Source organism: Enhydra lutris, unplaced genomic scaffold (assembly GCF_002288905.1).
Source record: "Enhydra lutris kenyoni isolate GAN:26980312 unplaced genomic scaffold, ASM228890v2 scaffoldscaffold18, whole genome shotgun sequence".
NCBI classification, from domain to species: Eukaryota; Metazoa; Chordata; class Mammalia; order Carnivora; family Mustelidae; genus Enhydra; species Enhydra lutris.
This window is the reverse complement of record NW_019154102.1, coordinates 7,879,660-7,896,423: the sequence shown is the minus strand read 5'-3', so window position 1 is coordinate 7,896,423 and position 16,764 is coordinate 7,879,660. Positions and strand designations below refer to the sequence as shown.

Below are 16,764 nucleotides of genomic sequence, written 5' to 3'. Positions count from 1 at the left end.
ACTTATAGCCATTTCACAATGTGTTAAGTACAATTTCTCGAGCACTTAGTGTCAAGCAAGTGCCATTTGGGAGGTGACTTATTTCAGTTAGTAGCCACGATAATAGTATGAAATCGATATTATCTCTTCTTCACAGACTTTGTCAATGCAACTTGGAAAGGTTAAAGAACTTGCCCTGAACAGACACCTAAAATGTGTTGCTTGGGTTTGAACTGAGATCAGTGATGCTAAAGCCTGTGATCTTCCCACTCTTCTGTCTCAGTTACAGTTCATAGCATTCTGTCAGTGAGTTGCAGAAGAAAAAAAAAGTTATTCTGTGGTTCTCAGACTTTCTAAAAAGATCGACAAGTCCTCCCATCGATTCTTGGTATAATAAATTCTTGGCATAATAAGGTTAGAAAAAAGGTAGCACAAGAAACTAAAGAAATCATCTCAAGTAAAAAAAATTAGAATTTTAAAATTGTGTGCAGTGAGAAAATAGTATGATTGTTGTAGTTCTGAAAGAGATCCCCACACCTCCTTGGCCACCTCACAGTCATCCCCCTTAACCACACACATGCCTGAAGCCAAAGATTTTAATTTAAAGGTTTCCATAAGCAAATTATTACATTTCTAGGGAAAAATAATTCCAGGCTAATTTTAAAATTAACAATATGAATTGCTCAATTTTTCCATTTTCTTCTAAACTGAAAACTTGGAATATGATAGACTCTACGGATATGCTCTGTGCAATAACCATTATATATATGTGTGTGTGTGTATATATATATGTGTGTGTGTGTGTGTGTGTGTGTGTGTATCAGATCTAAGAACATAGTCTTTTTTTTCTTCTATGTTTATGCATGCTAAGAAATGCTCTTAAATACTGACTTAGTTTGGCATTTACCTTTAACATATCAACTGTATAACTGGCACAGGTCCATCTTCCTTTGTATTCTACAGACATAGAAACTGTGTACAGGGCATGTTTCCCCATGAGATTTTTTTCTAGTTTATGCTGCCAAACAGGCTTTAAGCAACTCTAAATTCCTGAAAGTTTGTAACTTTACAGGTACACAGTAGTGCATTTAAACACTGAAGAGAACTTTCTATTTATCCCACTCTACTAACAAAGCCATTTAATCCTGAAAGATGAGTCCATTTTTAGACCCTCTTTTGATTCTACAGATCAGAAACCACTGTTGAAAAATGAAAAAGAAGGGGTGCCTGGGTGGTTCAGTCGTTAAGCATCTGCCTTGGGCTCCAGTCGTGATCCCAGAGTCCTGTTCAGCAGGGGGCCCGCTTCTCCCTCTCCCACTCCTCCTCCTTGTGTTTCCTCTCTCCCTGTGTCTCTCTCCATCAAATAAATAAATAAAATCTTAAAAAAAAAAAAAAAAGAAAAGAAAAAGAAGGGAAGAAGAAACAGAGACACATGATCATGGTCCCCAAAAGGCAAGAGCATGTTTTTCAGGTTTCCCAGGATCCAGTATTTTAAGGTAGAGAGGGAAGAAGAGGTAGGAGCTGGAAAATGAGTATTTTTTACAACAGCATTCAGGAATTCAGTAAAATGAGCTTTAATTTCAGATTTTGAAAACTGAAAGAGATCTCAGAGAATATACAGTCCACAAATTTGCGAGTCATCCTTATGCAGGGGCCATATTAATCTTCTCTGTATCATTCCAATTCTAGTACATGTGCTGCTGAAGCGAGCACAGAGAATGTAGAGTCCAAACATAATTTTGTCTCTGATGGAAATGTAAGGTAAAATGCCCCCAATTCACTTAAAAATCCAAAGACTATTTTATATGTTAGCTTGAGAAATCTTTAGGATTGAAACACTCACAGGGTCAATAGTTTCATTGAACAGTATTTTCTTTAGTTCCCTATTGCCTTTAGGTACTCCTTGAACTCATAGGACTTATTTGAATGGTATTACCTCACAACGCTGAAAGTGTTTTAACATAGACGGGTGGGGGATATCCCATAGCCTACATATGTCAAACACAATTTATCAGCAAATTAAATTCAAATATGTATGCAAATTCATGAATAACTTGGGGAAAATGGCAACCATAGTGTCAATTTGAAACAAAACCAAAAGTTAAATCTCTCCTGGTTTAATGGTATATGAAAGATTTGGACACAAGCTGATAGTTGTTCAAATTTAACATTTTAGTCACTGAATAACCTTATGCCTTAATATGATGAAAGCTGCAGAGTCTTCCTTCCTGAAAAAATCATTCATACAGAACAAGGAATAAGAAGTCTAGTTTTTAACTGCTATGTTGCTCAAGGAAGAGGGATAAAATAAATAACCACTTAAGGTAAGATCTTTCCTTGCTATACTTTATTATAAAGCAAGGTTTTCAGATGTTAGAGGATAAATTATGAAGGTATAAAAGTAAACATCACAACAGTACAAAGATATATGTATGTGCATCATGTGTCAAATGGGAGAATGTAGACGTATTCATTCATTTTGTTGAATCCTTACAACTTTCTCTATTCAGGTGGAGACAGCAACTGTTTTTCAATTTTTTTAAGATTTAATTTATTTATTTGAGAGAAAGAGAACACAGAGGGAGAGTGAGAGGAAGACTCAGACTTTCCACTGAGCAGGGAGCCTGATGATGTAGGGCTTGATTCCAGGACACTACGATCATGACCTGAGCCAAACAAAGGCAGGCGCTTAACTGACTGATCCATCCAGGCACCCCTGTTTTTCAATTGTTTTTTAAAGATTTTATTTATTTATTCGACAGAGGGAGAACTGTGGGAGGGGCAGAGGGAGAGGGACAAGCAGACTCCAAGCTGAGTGAGACGTGGATCAAGCTTGATCTCAGAATCCTGAGATAATGACTTGAGCCAAAACCAAGAGTCCAAGGTTTAACCAACTGAGCACTACCCAGGTGCCCTGTTTTTCAACTTTTTGATTAATATTTTCTTTCTCTTTTTTTTAAGACTTTATTTATTCATGAGAGATAGAGAGAGAGGCAGAAGGAGAAGCAGGCTCCCTGCAGAGCAGGGAGCCCGATGTGGGATTTGATCCCAAGACCCTGAGCCCATGACCCTCAGATGACCCAAGACCCTCAGATCATGACCTGAGCCAAAGGCAGATGCTTAACCAACTGAGCTACCCAGGCTCCCTTAAATAACATTTTCAAACTCAGAATTAAATGTACAATACAATGAACATTGAACATGCATCATCCAGTTTCAAAACTTAACATTCAGCCATATTTGCATGCAGCACCTTAGCATCATTTTTCAACACAGACGACTGGTCAAATCGCCACCTGCTACTGAGATCCACAGTGCACCATTTGCGTATTTCTGGTGATAGGCACCTCGCTACTTCCTAATATATTAAAGAGTCCAATGACCATATTCTTCTCTTAACCCCAATCTAAAATCCGTGTTCCTTAAATGTCTACCCATTTATTCTGCCTTTGAAAAGACAAGTTCAAGACTTTTTCTTTCTTCTCTAAGTGGCCCTTCAAATCCCTCAAGTTCACTTTCATAACAGACTATCTCAGATACAAATCTCAGAAAATTGAAAATCTTCTCTTGTAAACTGAATAGAGTGGGGACAAAGAGAAGGAGATGTAAAGAGAGTAGGAGGGACTATACTCCTTCTTGAGGGCTGGCATTTTTTTCCCCACAAGGTCATACAGGATATTTTCATTTCATTCAGTTTAACGTCTTAAATTTCAGTTTTATCTTCCTTGTACCATTGGTTGTTTGGAAGTGTAGGTCCTCTTTTCTGAAAGAAGGGGATTTTTCTAGTTTTGTTGTGGTCATTGTCATTTCCATCATATATGCAGTGTAATGAGGGAACAAAATTCTGTATATTGTAATTTTTGAAATGTATTTAGACTTTCCTTAAGGCTAGCATGTAATCATTTTCTTTTAACATTCTCTCAGTGCTTGAATAGGTTTTATATTCTATACAGTGTTCTATATCATGTCAAGTAGTTCAGAGTTTATAATCATGTTATTCATATTTTCTATTCATTTCTGAAAATATGTTTTTTCATTTGGTTACTAAGAGAGGTATGTTAAAATGTCTTAGTGTAATTGCACGTATTCATTTTCCCTTTAGTTTTGCCTGTCTGTGCTTTGTCTATATGGAGGCTGTGTGATTAACTGTAGTTAAATTCTGAATTTCTGCATTTTCTTGGTAAACCAAAACTTTCATCGTTACATAGTATTTTTTATTCTCTAGTAATCCTTTTCCCCTTAAGGTCAACTTTGTCTGATATTGGTATTACAAAGCCAACTTTCTTTTGATTAGTGTTGGCATAGTACATTTTTCATCTTCTTTTCTTTAACCTATCCTTTCTTTCCATCCTTACATTGTTTCTCCTGAAACAGCATATTTGGGTTTTGTTTTTGTAATCAATCTGAGAATTTGGGGTTTTAGTAAGAGCATTTAATCTGTTTACATTAATGCAACTATTGCTATGATTAGGTTTAAACTGCCATTTTACTATTTGTCTTCTATTTGTTCTGCATATTTTAGTTTCCTTTTCTTTCCTCTCTTGCCTTCTCTCTAAAATGATGGACCATTTTATATTATTCCTTTCTCCCCCATATTAGATTTGTAGTTTTCGGCTTTTACTATTCCCTTAGTTTTTTTTTCCCCTAGGGGCTACTTAACATGCACCCTTGATTTATCAAAGTCTAAAATAAATTAGTAGTTTTACCTCTTCCCTAATGATGCAAGGACCGCCAAGTATTTAAACTCTATTTTCCTCCCTGCCAACTTATTATTCTCATGTATTTTAATTATAAATATTTTATAAATCCCAAAAGACCTTCCTATTCTTGTTGTATACAGTCCATATTCATTTAGATTTACTCACATATTTATCCTTCCATTGCTTTTCATTTTGCTGGAATTTTGAATCAAAAAGAGAAAGAAAAAAAAAGAGAGAAAGGAATTTAGTGCAAATTTGGTGAGTTCCACCCCTCCTTCAACCTACTTCATTTGGAATTCAGAAAAACATAAGGGCCCTGAGGCATATGGAGAAACATTGTGCAGAAACATCATAAGTAAGATGTAATGAAATGGGTAAGAAAATATACACAAGGAGGTAACATGCTCTGAAGGCAAGAAGCACAAAGATATGCTTTATTTAAAAAGCCTTAAGCAGTTAATGATTTGGAGAAGTATTGCCAAATTACACTCAGCGAATTTAGTAGTGGGCCCCAATTTAGTGGGCACAAAAGCTGTTTATTGTTGAATGAACAACAAGTATAATGTAATTGGTTTCATACAATTAGGAGGCCACCAAGCCATGCTTGTTATAATTGGCATTGCCATAGCCAGGGGCTTGTGCGACCTCAAGCGATGATTGGCCTGAAGGAGTAAGCCAAGAATGTGTGTGCTTTGGGCTAGGGAGACTGACTAATCTGGCTGCAAGGCTCAGGGAGGGGGCCAGAAATCAAGTCCCAGTGCTTAGGCAGGGCCTGGTGGACTCAGCTGAATGTAGTGTCCATTCAGTTCATCACTCTCCGGGGGTTTGATCTGGAGCTGGGGATGGAAGGTGGTTGGGAGGAATGAGGCAAAGAGGTGTAAGGCACCAGAAAACTAAATGTCAGTTCAGAGGTCTCCCGTAATAAGATGGGATCATAATTCCCGTGAAGGCCATCAGGTTGGAAGCTGGTCCCCAGCTCGTGTAGACTCGGCTTCAACTTTCACACAGACCATCTTTAATTCAATCTTTAAGCAAAGATTAATGACGCTACTTGTTTCAAAATACAGTCCTACCTCCACAGGGTTGTGGATTGATGGCTGGTTATAATATCACTCCAAATACCAAGGTCATCTTTCCCAAAACATATTTGTAATGGATAATTAAGTTTAAGAAGTAAAAAAAGGGGGTACCTGTGTGGCTCAGTTGGTCAAGCGACTTGCCTTCAGCTCAGGTCATGATCCTAGGGTCCTGCTCTGCAGGGAGTCTGCTTCTCCCTCTGCCCCACCCCCACTCATCCTTTCCATCTCTCTCTTGCTCTCTCTCTCTCAAATAAATAAAATTTTTTTAAAAAAGAAGTAAAAAAGGAAGTTTATCTGGGAATGACACATTCACAAAGATGCCAGAGAACACTCTTAACGATCAGCAATCATTTATCAGTAGAAAATGTTTTTCCTGAAGATTCTGAAAGCATTAAGCTTCACTTTGCCAGTGTGCAAAAAGAGCTGAAGAATAATTAAGGCCTTTGTTTCCTTACTGGTTCTGTTTTAGCCTATGAGCAATTGGTGCCTTTGGTCTGTGTGTAGTAAAGATGAGTCACAAGTTGAACTGACCTTGTGTGCCACTTGGTTTTCTCCCCCTTGTTCATGAACTGTATGTCTAACCTCATCCCGTCATCTTGCAAATGAACACCACTAGCCACAAAGGAGACTGGGTGAGAAAAGGTCGATCTGCAGTGCAAATCAATCATCATTGCTGGAAAAGAAACTCCAAGTACATGTCGCATGATTTTTCCATATGAGAGCAGCATATTTCAAGGTTCTGAGAGAACACAGTGCAGTGACAGGGACTTCCAGGGCACTGGATTCACCACTCTATAAAACAAAGAAATGAACTATCAGGGAGGCTGATGTGTGTTGATTTGGTGATATTTTTGTTTATCATTTAAAACACACCAAATTATTAACAGTCCTTTTTGCCAGAACAGATAAGAATCTAGAACTATAAATCTACTGCTGGCCATAGATGAAGACAGTTCTCTTTTGTTACTTAATATCAGTATTTATTTTCTCCACTAGAACTGCTTAGCTTGGGTGAATTCTAGCTGTTAATTTCAGAAGGGTGAAAAGCTAACTAGAACTGGGCATTTAGCCCAGATAAATCTGATTCCAGTACTATGAAAGAAGCAGCGAGGGAAATAGAAAGTCTTTGACAAAAATTGTTGATAATTGGCTAAGGACTGGGGAGGGAAACAGAAGACTTGGAGAGCTGTGAATGTTATTCTAATGTAGAAGAAAGGCACAAGGGAGGAATCAAGGCACTACAGATGAACCACCCTCTCTTTTCTTCTAAGAAAAATTAAATATATATACATACATAAAACTACAATTAAAGGTCTGCTATCCAGAACTCTTAGGAAAGAAGTCTTTACAGAGACCTAAACTTAGGGGCAAAATGGAAATCTGTGATTTGAATTGCTGCTCTGTGTGACCTTGGGCAGGTCACCTCATGAATCTACATTTCAGTGATGTCCTCCTGCCTCTTCCATAAATTGTGCATGATGTGACCACTTATTCCACAAAGCTGTTATCAGGATTAAATCAGAGGATTGCAGATCGAATTTTCTAATCAAATAATAGATGTTTATTGCTAATATCTATTTTTATCCCAGCTAATTTTAGAATTTTAATAGATTTGTATATGAAGTTATATAAAATATCACACACCTCCTTCCTAGTCAAAACTTAAGCAATATAATTTACTGTCTTAAATACTCCAATTATGATTACTAAGAGCCATGAATGGATGAGGAAGTAGTAAAACAGCAATGCTCTCAGCACTTTTTGAGATAGTTCCTACTTTGCAAGATTATACCGAAAAATAAAACAAAGACCCAAAATAACAAGAAGATCCTTACCCAATGAGTCCCTTTTATTTAAAAAGTTTTATAAAGTAAAAAAAAGTCCTGGGAACTAATTTATTATTCTGTCACTAGAAAGGATTAGGACCAATCATTCTGAGCAGATAGGTATCTATCTAAATTGTTAAGAATGTGAAAGAAAAAAAGAGAGATGGGGGAGAGAAGAAGAAAGGAGAGAGGAGAGAAAAGATAGTAAGAAAGGAAGAAAGAAAAATAAATAAAGAAAGAGAGAGAGAGAGAAAGGGAGAAAGAAAGATGGGGAGAGGGAAGGGAACAGAAAGGAAGGGGCTAGGAATAAAGTAGCTCCTTCACACAGCAAACATGAATCCCTGACCTCTTTTTTCTACCTTTACTCCATTTATGAGGTTAAATTAATATGGTTGCCGAATATATAAGATTATAAATCCATACAGATGAAGAAACAGCAACTTGAATTTAACCACTGCCTATGCTTTAACCGCAGGCGCTCAAAGGACAGCGCCATCAAGTAATATTCACAAAGCATGCACAGTGCTCCTCACAGAACTAGGAAAGGTGTGGCTGCTTTACTATAAGAGTGTACAGTCTGGAAACAAAAAGATATATTTTCAAGACTCTGAACTTTTTTTAAAAAATCCATGCATCAATAAGGATGGATAGCCTATTTTACAGATGGGGGAACAGAGAAAAAGACTTGATGCCATGTTCCAAGATCACCTGGACAGTGACAGATGCAAAATCACTTTAGTCCCTTCCTCCTATTTCAGTATGTTCTCATCCCTTGTCAGTGGTGGATTATTCCAAAAGTAGTTCTGAATTATTCTTTAAACCTAAAGCAGCAAAGTCTACATGGTCACCTAGAGCATTTAAGGTACAGAAAATGTTTGCCCGTGAAAACATGCTGAATGTCCATGTCGTGGTAAGTTATCAAATGATGAAAAGAACATTGCAGAGATTAAAATGTTGCATAAGAGAGAGAAAGCAGCATGAGTCAGGGGTTTGGGAAATATGAGTCAGAATGACGGGAAGGAGCCAAAAACATAGAGAATGAGGGCCTAAGCAGGGACTTAATGGACACCACAGAGATGTGGACACAGTTGCCTCCATTAACTTCTGAGAGGAAACCAAATAAGCAGTTCCGTAGACTGGGGGTCAGCATGATGAAGAGGCTAGGAGCGAGAGCTGAGCAAAGATCAGACTGCATTATTGAAGAAAGGTTGGTGCCAAAGTCAGCAAGAAAGGGACCCACAACAGTATAAATCACTAGGAGGGAGAGTGTGGGCACATTTTTGAAAAATGAGGGAATCACCAAATACTGCCCTTAGCTATTCTTAATGCATTAGAATGATGAAATGTGGGTTGATTTACGTGTTGTGATATTTTAGGAAGCACATTCTATTATTTTGTTCTTTGGGTATGTTTACATTAAGCTGTGTCTACATAGTTCAGAGCTGCTCCCTGTGGTGTCCAATTCAAATTCCAATCCTACCTTTAAGGTCCTGAATTTTTGTTTTTTACTTGAGCTCCTACTTTATGAGCACCTTCAAGCAGGCTGGGCAGCGGGCTCCTCACACACAGGCCCTCCAGCCATGCTGACTCCCAACTGTCTTGCAGACCACGTTTGTTTCATCAGATGTTTTCTACTGCAGCCTGCCTCCTGCCTAGAAATAGCCTCCCCACCTTCTTCAAAATGCAGCTCAAAACTCCCCAGGCGCAGCAAACCTTCCACAGCCACTCGCCTCCAATGCTGCCTTATGCCTCCTCATTTCTGCACTTCACAACATCATTGTTTTCCTACAGTTTCCGTGTGCAGACATCTTGCTGGTTTTGCTGTTTCTCACATCTTGCCCATCGCCCTTCCTTGGAAATGGTTAGTTCCATAAGATAAAACACTGATCCTACTTCTCTCAAAGTCCAGGCATGGGTTCCAGCAAATGATTATCATTCATTCATTCATTCACTCATCCATTTATTGAACAGTAATTGGAAACCCACAATGGTTCATGCACTCTGCTAGGCATCAGGAGTACAGAAAAAAGTAAGACATAGACACTATCCTCAAAGATCTTGAGGCAGGGCCTAGGGAATGTGTTAAGTAATTGCTTAAGAACATGGTAAGCTTCACTCTTGATGATAAATTATAGATCGTTAAAAAGCAAAACAAAAACAAAAACAAAACAAAAAAAAAACCACCTCTCCTGGAGTACTTTTTCCTAGATTACCATGAAAATCATGGCTGACCTGAGTCCTTTCCCTTATGAATAAAGCAGTGCTTTTGCCATTTAAGATACTCCCAACACAGAGGCCTTTCATAGAATGAAAAACCTGGGGAAACCAGGTCTTCTGATACACCAGCACAAGTGGATGGATATTCTTCGAGTCTCTGACATAGATGTAGGTTTTAGTGACTTATCACATTAACCTCCTGATGTTTAAGACTAATAGAAATGCATTCAAGTAGGAAAGAAAAGCGTAGAGGCATCTGGCTGGCTCAGCCAGTGAGGCAAGCTACTCTTGATCTAGGGTTGTGGGTTTGAGCACACCGTGTTGGGTGTAGAGATTATTTAAGACATAAAATCTTAAAAAAAAAAAAAAAGTGTAAGAGAACTTAACAATGCGTAACAATTCTTACATGACTGTCTCATATGCCATATGCTCTGTGAGTGAGTAATAACAGGGTCTCAAAGTACAACTTTTAAAATAATAAAATTATATTGTTTAAATAACGGTATGAATTGGTAGTATAATCGAAGATAGTTCAAAGAAATCCTGTCGATGTATCCTTCAGCATTAGATAAACTGCTAATAGCAAAGGAGAAGATAAATTGTCTCAGTTTGAGTTGGAGAAGCTGTAAATGAAAATGTAGCCCATTCATTTCCTAGCAGATCCAGCTCAGGATATAAGACAAAGCCTGCACTCAACTCCTTTGGAATAATTTCTTGGAGGGGATTTCATGCAATTGTGTTTTATTGAATTTCAGGAAGTTTCTCATCCGAAAGAATTAAAAATTAAAGTGAGTCCAAGTATGTACAAAGTGTGTTAAAAATATCACCAGTCAATGTTAGGTGTGGTGAGTCCTAGAGCAGTTTTGTGTGTTTGTTTGTTGTTTGTCTGTTTGTTTTGATAGAGAAAGGAAAAGAATATATTGGTAGTGGAGGCAGTGGTATTTTTTTATTATTGAATTATTTTAACTCGCCTAATATTTCTATTCGATAATCTTTCTCAGAAGTTCAACGGACCTGGTTCTTAAGAAGGGGTAGGTCCAGGTAGCACAGTTTTTATGTTTAAAACCTATATAAGGGGCTACTGGATGGCTCAGTGGGTTAAAGCCTCTGCCTTCAGCTCAGGTCATGATCCCAGGGTTCTGGGACTCACTCTCTCTGGCTGCCTCTCTACCGACTCGCAATCTCTGTCTGTCAAATTAAAAAAAAAACAAAACAAACAAACAAACAAAAAACCTTTAAAAAAATAAATAAATAAACCATTTAATGATATATTAAGTCCACTGGAAATATTAGCCTATTTATCAAAGAGCCTTAGAACTGAATAAGAAAGTAGGAAGGAAATTGTAGGACATCGGGAATGCAATGGGGTGGAGGGGGTTTTGCAGCGAGGTCTCGGAAAGAAAAGCCACAGTCGCTGGTGAGGCCTCCCTTAGAAAATGCAGCAGCCAGCCCCGGTCCTTGATCTCCTGCCAGCATGTACTGAGGAAACTTGCCACATCTGAATCTCACATTTCGGTATCTCTCAGGGCTGTTATCACTGCAAATGCTGGCAGATGCTCTTGACATAAAACAATAGGAATTCTGCTGTCATTTCTGCATTAGCGAGTCATAAAGCTCTGAAAGAAACCCCAGTAGAAATGTTTTCATCAAGTGCATATGAGAATATAATAAGACACACAAAAAAAGAGCAGATAATTTCAAAGCAAGATTGTGGCACTTCTGCACAGTACCTTAAAAGGACAGAGTTAGAATCACTGATTTGAAAATAGTGATGATGATGATGATGGATGTCAAAACAAAAATAAAAAAACAATAACACAAAAAGCTCACCACAACTTTAAAACCAGGTTCAAAGAATCATGTTAAGTAGATGCTTTTATAGGGTATTATCCAATAAACGGCCATACATCCCTTGAGTATTTTTCATCTTCCCTCCCTCTTTCTTTTGGAAAGAATCTCTGTTATCATTCCAAACCGATATGTGAGGACAACTCTCTTACGATAGGACAGGAACCTCCTACATTTTTACATTGGTGCAACAGCTCTCCCTGGAAATAGACTTGAAAGGCAACACAGCAGGAACCACTCTCTGAGTTTCTTTAAGGGAAGGCAGGAATTGAGGAAGACATTCTAATTACTGACGGCTCATCTGTTGTATTGAATGTTAGCCCACTGTCTGTTCCAAAGCACCACCCTGGGTTTGCCACAGTGATGATCTAAGGCTCTTCGTTTTCATGCAAAATTTGTCATCTAGGAATTCCAAGTTTGAGGATGTTTTTTAACAAAGCTTAGACTCTTCAGTTGTTGAAGAATGCCAAAATCACATAAGCCTTTCATCTTCCTAATTCACCTATTTAACTTCATAATGGGAGAGAGTTAATTGAATGCAAAGGTAATGTTGAAAAGGCAAAATTAAAGTTCACTTATAAATTACTATAATATGAATGCACACGCACTAATTCACATCACATTTTGAACCCAAAGAAATTCATTATAACAGATTCATTATATTATGATTAAGCATATTTTACTTTTCTAAAACTATAATCTACCTACTCCTTAGGGCACATTTAGTAAATTATAGAACTGGTTTAGGGAAATATCTTTTTTAAACTGAAATGAAGTGCTTGGAGAAAATATTGTATTTTAAACTACACCAGTCTATCTCTCCTAGAGGAATATGATCAAGTTGAATCCTTTGTATCTTGAAATTTGCAATGAAAGGGGTTGTTTGGGTTTTTTTTTTTTAAGATTTTATTTATTTATTTGAGAGAGAGAAAGAGAGAAAGAGAGCATGAGCAGGGAGGTAGAGGGACCGAGGGAGAGCAGGCTCCCAGCTGAGGATCATGACCTGAGCTAAAGGCAGACAGATGTTTAACAGACTGAGCCACTCAGGCACTCCAAAAGGGTTTTGTTTTTGTTTTGTTTTTATTTTTTTAAGATTTATTTATTTATTTGTTTCTTTGTTTGGGGGGGTATATGGGAGGAAGGGGCAGAGGGAGGGGGAGGAATCTCAAGGAGACTCTACACTGAGCGTGGAAACTGACTCAGGGCTCCATCCCACAACACTGAGATCATGACATGAGCCAAAATCAAAACTCAACCAACTGAGTCACCCAGGCAACCCTGCAATTAAAGTTAAAAAAAAAAAAAAAGCAACAGGAAATGCGCAGTATTAAAGTTTGATTTATATCTGGACAGATCTTTAGAGACGTCAACATAAAGGATCTCAAATGCAGTATACTGGGTAGAAAAAGCAAGTATTATACAATTTACACTAGAACACATAAAACAACATTGTATATTCTAATGGATACACTGTATATTCTAAAGGATGATTTATAATAAAAGTATAAAAACATTTCAGGGAAGGATTCACACCTACCAGGACAGTGGTATGTGGGTGGGTAAAGAGATGAGAATACACTGTCTTTAGCTATGTCTTGGATGTTTCATTTCTGAAAATAAAGTGAGCCAAAGCAGGCATGGCTAATGTTAGCATGGCTCCTATGAAATTATTTTCTGAACACTTGAAATCATTTATCATTTTAAACATTTCTAATATAATAAAATTACAGAGTATTGTTTTAAGAATAAAGTAAAAATTTTCTTTCTTTAGAAGAAGTATGATGGTAATTCAACAGAGGGAAGGTAGTTAATGGTACTGCAATAGTATCATTGTATGGTGACAGATGGCTGCTAGACTTGCGGTAAGTATGAGGTATTATATGGAATTGTCGAACCACTATGTTTGTGCACCTGAGACTAATGTCACTTATGTGTCAACTATACTCCTTCGGGGTTTTTTAAATGGAGGAAATAGTAACATCTGCACAACCAACTCTGCACAACCAACTCAAGCTCTGTGCTGGCTATCTTTACCAGATATAGACGAGTGCACTGCCGGGACTCACAACTGCAGAACGGACCAAGTGTGCATCAATTTACGAGGCTCCTTCACCTGTCAGTGCCTCCCGGGGTACCAGAAGCGAGGAGAGCAGTGTGTAGGTAAGTACAGCAGAGCAATAACCCAGATCCTGTTCTAGACTTCTTACTTGTTTAAACCTCAGTCATTCAGAACAAAGCACTCCTATTTATTTGGAGAGGGATAGTTAACAACTGCTTATTCTTTCATTGACTCCTGGTCCATTTTCCACATTAACAAGAAAGAGCTAACTTTAAAGGGTGAACGTATTTTGGATATCAAAGTGTTGCCTACATGTTAGACTAAGCAAAAGCAAAAATTTGGAGTATGAATGGGACCACAAAAGCAACCAAGAAAATAATTTTAAATTAGCTGTTTGGAGGCTGTAGCACCACAACATTGATTATGTGACCTTCATTCACTGATTCATAAAACAGCATAGCTTATAGGGCACATGGTGAGGTTCAAATCCAAGCTCTACTCCTGACTCACATTGAGGCTTTGGACAAATGACTTACAGACTCAGGAGCTCATGCGTGGGAGTGCTTAGAGCTAGGATGAGTCCTGGGTAGAAGAGCTGTGTGCTATCATTGTGTGATGAGTTAACAGACACATACTAAATATTCATTATGCTGCACATGGGGGCAGTCCTGGGAAGGCAAAGCCAAGTCCATCACATGCCTCCACTTGAGAGCTCTACTTGAGCTACCTGAGGGCAGGGGTCAGGTCTGGTTTATGTCACTACTGTTTCCCCAGAACCTGAAAAGTGCCTGCCAAGTAGATGCTCTGTGCATTTTTTAATGACTGGAAGAACACAGTGTGAGGAGATTGACTGGCAAATGAGAAGTAAACAGTAAAAAGTAAATGTGTTCTAAGTTCAGTCAAGAGGTTCATCCTGCAATAGGAATAAAACTTTCTTACTGACTCCCTGTGTCAATTCTATCTATATGATATTAATAGTGATTTACATACCACCTTTTAACATACATCAGTGAGGAGTCTTTATTTCCTCTTTGGAACAGAGGATAAGAGTGTGGGGACAGGAAGCTAGCATTAATTTTCGCCTGAGAATATTCACTGTTGATGTCAGGAACGTCAACACTGAGCTCGTCATGGGCCCTGTCCCAGTTCTGCTCACCACGGGGCTTTGCCCAGGTACTGGGGTGAATGCTCAGCCTCTGAGGAAGGCCCAGGCCTGGTGTGACTGAAGCTGTGATTTAGGAGAAGACTGTGTAGAAAACACCACAGGCACCAAAGTTTTGCCTGATGGATTAGTCAGGAAAATAAACAATTGAGGGTGTAAAAAGTACAGAAAAAGAACTAACTCAACCTACTATGGGAACAATTAAAGGGAATAAAATGTATGACCGTAGCCCTATATGATATAGCAGGAGGAAATGTTCTTAAATTCAGATTTAATTATGTGACATCCCTGCTGTTCCGCTTACCCACAGAACCAAATCCACGTCATCAACAGAGCATCTAAGGTCTTCTTCCATCAGATTCTTGCCCAGCTCTGTTGTATCAACACCTTTCTCCCCCCAGAATATTACACTGCAGGCTTGTCCACTAGTTATAATTCCCCACATACATCACACAGTTTCACACTTTAGTGCCTCTACATAAGCTCTTTCAGCACCAGGAACATGCAGCCCTGGCAAACTCCTGTTCAGTTTCCAAATCCCAGCTCAGGGTCACTTCCTCTGGGAAGTCTTCCATGATTTACCCAGCCGTGATTAGTTACTCCCTCCTCTACCTCACTACTTCTCAAACCTAAATGACAAACCTAAATTTCTTTCTTTTTTTTTTTTTTAATTTCCAGTCTGTTGCAGGTCAATACTATTATACAGTACCGTAAAAATGTTGTGGTAACACAAATGGCTATTCCTAAACACATATCCTCAATTTCTGTAGTTATTTGTTGCAGACTGGTCCAAATAGTACATGGACCAAGAGTAGTCAGCAGATCACACCTTGAGCAGAATGGTGCTTTCTGTCCCTTGTATAGCTTTCTACTATTGATCTTATCATTCCATGCAATAATATGTACTCTATGTATTTATCATCATTATAAAACTATAGTGCCAAACACAGTGCTTGAAAATAACAGTGATTCACTGGATGTTCACTGGTTGAGAAGACAGGCATCATTTATCCATCAAGTATTTACTGAGCGCTGACTGTGTACCAGATACTGTTCTAAGTGCTGGGCCTTCATGGTAAACAAACACATTTTACAGAATCACGCTCTTCACGGAACTGTTAGAGGGACCATTTATACAAATTAGCTGTCAATAGTGGCAACTGGCTATAATACTGGGTAGTAGGAAGAACTATGCTAAAACTGGTCTTATTAGTATAAAGTCTACACTCACTCAACTGGTGTTTATTGAGCACCTACTATGTCAGACCCTGTTCCAGGTATTAAGCACACAGCAGTGAACAGACAAAAAAATTTCTACCTTCACCTAAAGAGGAGACAGGTATTATTTGCCAAGCATTATAGTGAGGGAGACAGATAAGAAGCAAATAAACACATAACACAATGGGAAGGAGTGTCAGTGGCTACAAAGAAAGAAAAATGGTTACAAAGCAGAAAAAAAGGACAGATGCGACAGAAGAAGCCATTTCATATGGGTGGACAGAGGTGGCCTCCCTGAGATGACATCTGAGCAGACACCTCAATAAATAAGGTGGAAAGCTAGGTCAATGTCATTACCTTTTATTTCAATATTGAAGTGAAATCAAATATATTTGGCAGTCTATTAATAATAGCTGCCATTTATTTTTACCTGTTTTTTACAAGGAAGTTTGTCTATATAATTTCATGTTATCCTCCCCAAAAGCCTACCACATTGTTGTGTTATCACTTACAAGAAGAGGAAATGGAAGTTCTGAGAGGTTAAGACCATGCTAGTAAGTGCCGGAACAAAGAGTCATCCCAGGTTACCCTGAGGCCACTTGAGCATAGTTTCAGTCAGAGGAACTCAGCATAAAGTATTGTTTTGTTTTCATTTTTTTACCATAAGGTAGTGTCA

General features: G+C 38.3%; 1 protein-coding gene across 2 annotated transcripts in view; it reads left to right on the top strand.

Annotated features, from left to right (window-relative positions):
- The window catches only part of LOC111148014 (EGF containing fibulin like extracellular matrix protein 1), a 58,296-nt gene that overhangs the window by 28,639 nt on the left and 12,893 nt on the right, over positions 1 to 16,764 (top strand). For both annotated transcript variants that reach the window (XM_022504348.1, XM_022504349.1), the window contains exon 5: positions 13,687 to 13,809. In XM_022504348.1, coding sequence (XP_022360056.1) covers positions 13,687 to 13,809 — 123 coding nt within the window. The remainder of the gene's footprint in view (positions 1 to 13,686; positions 13,810 to 16,764) is intronic.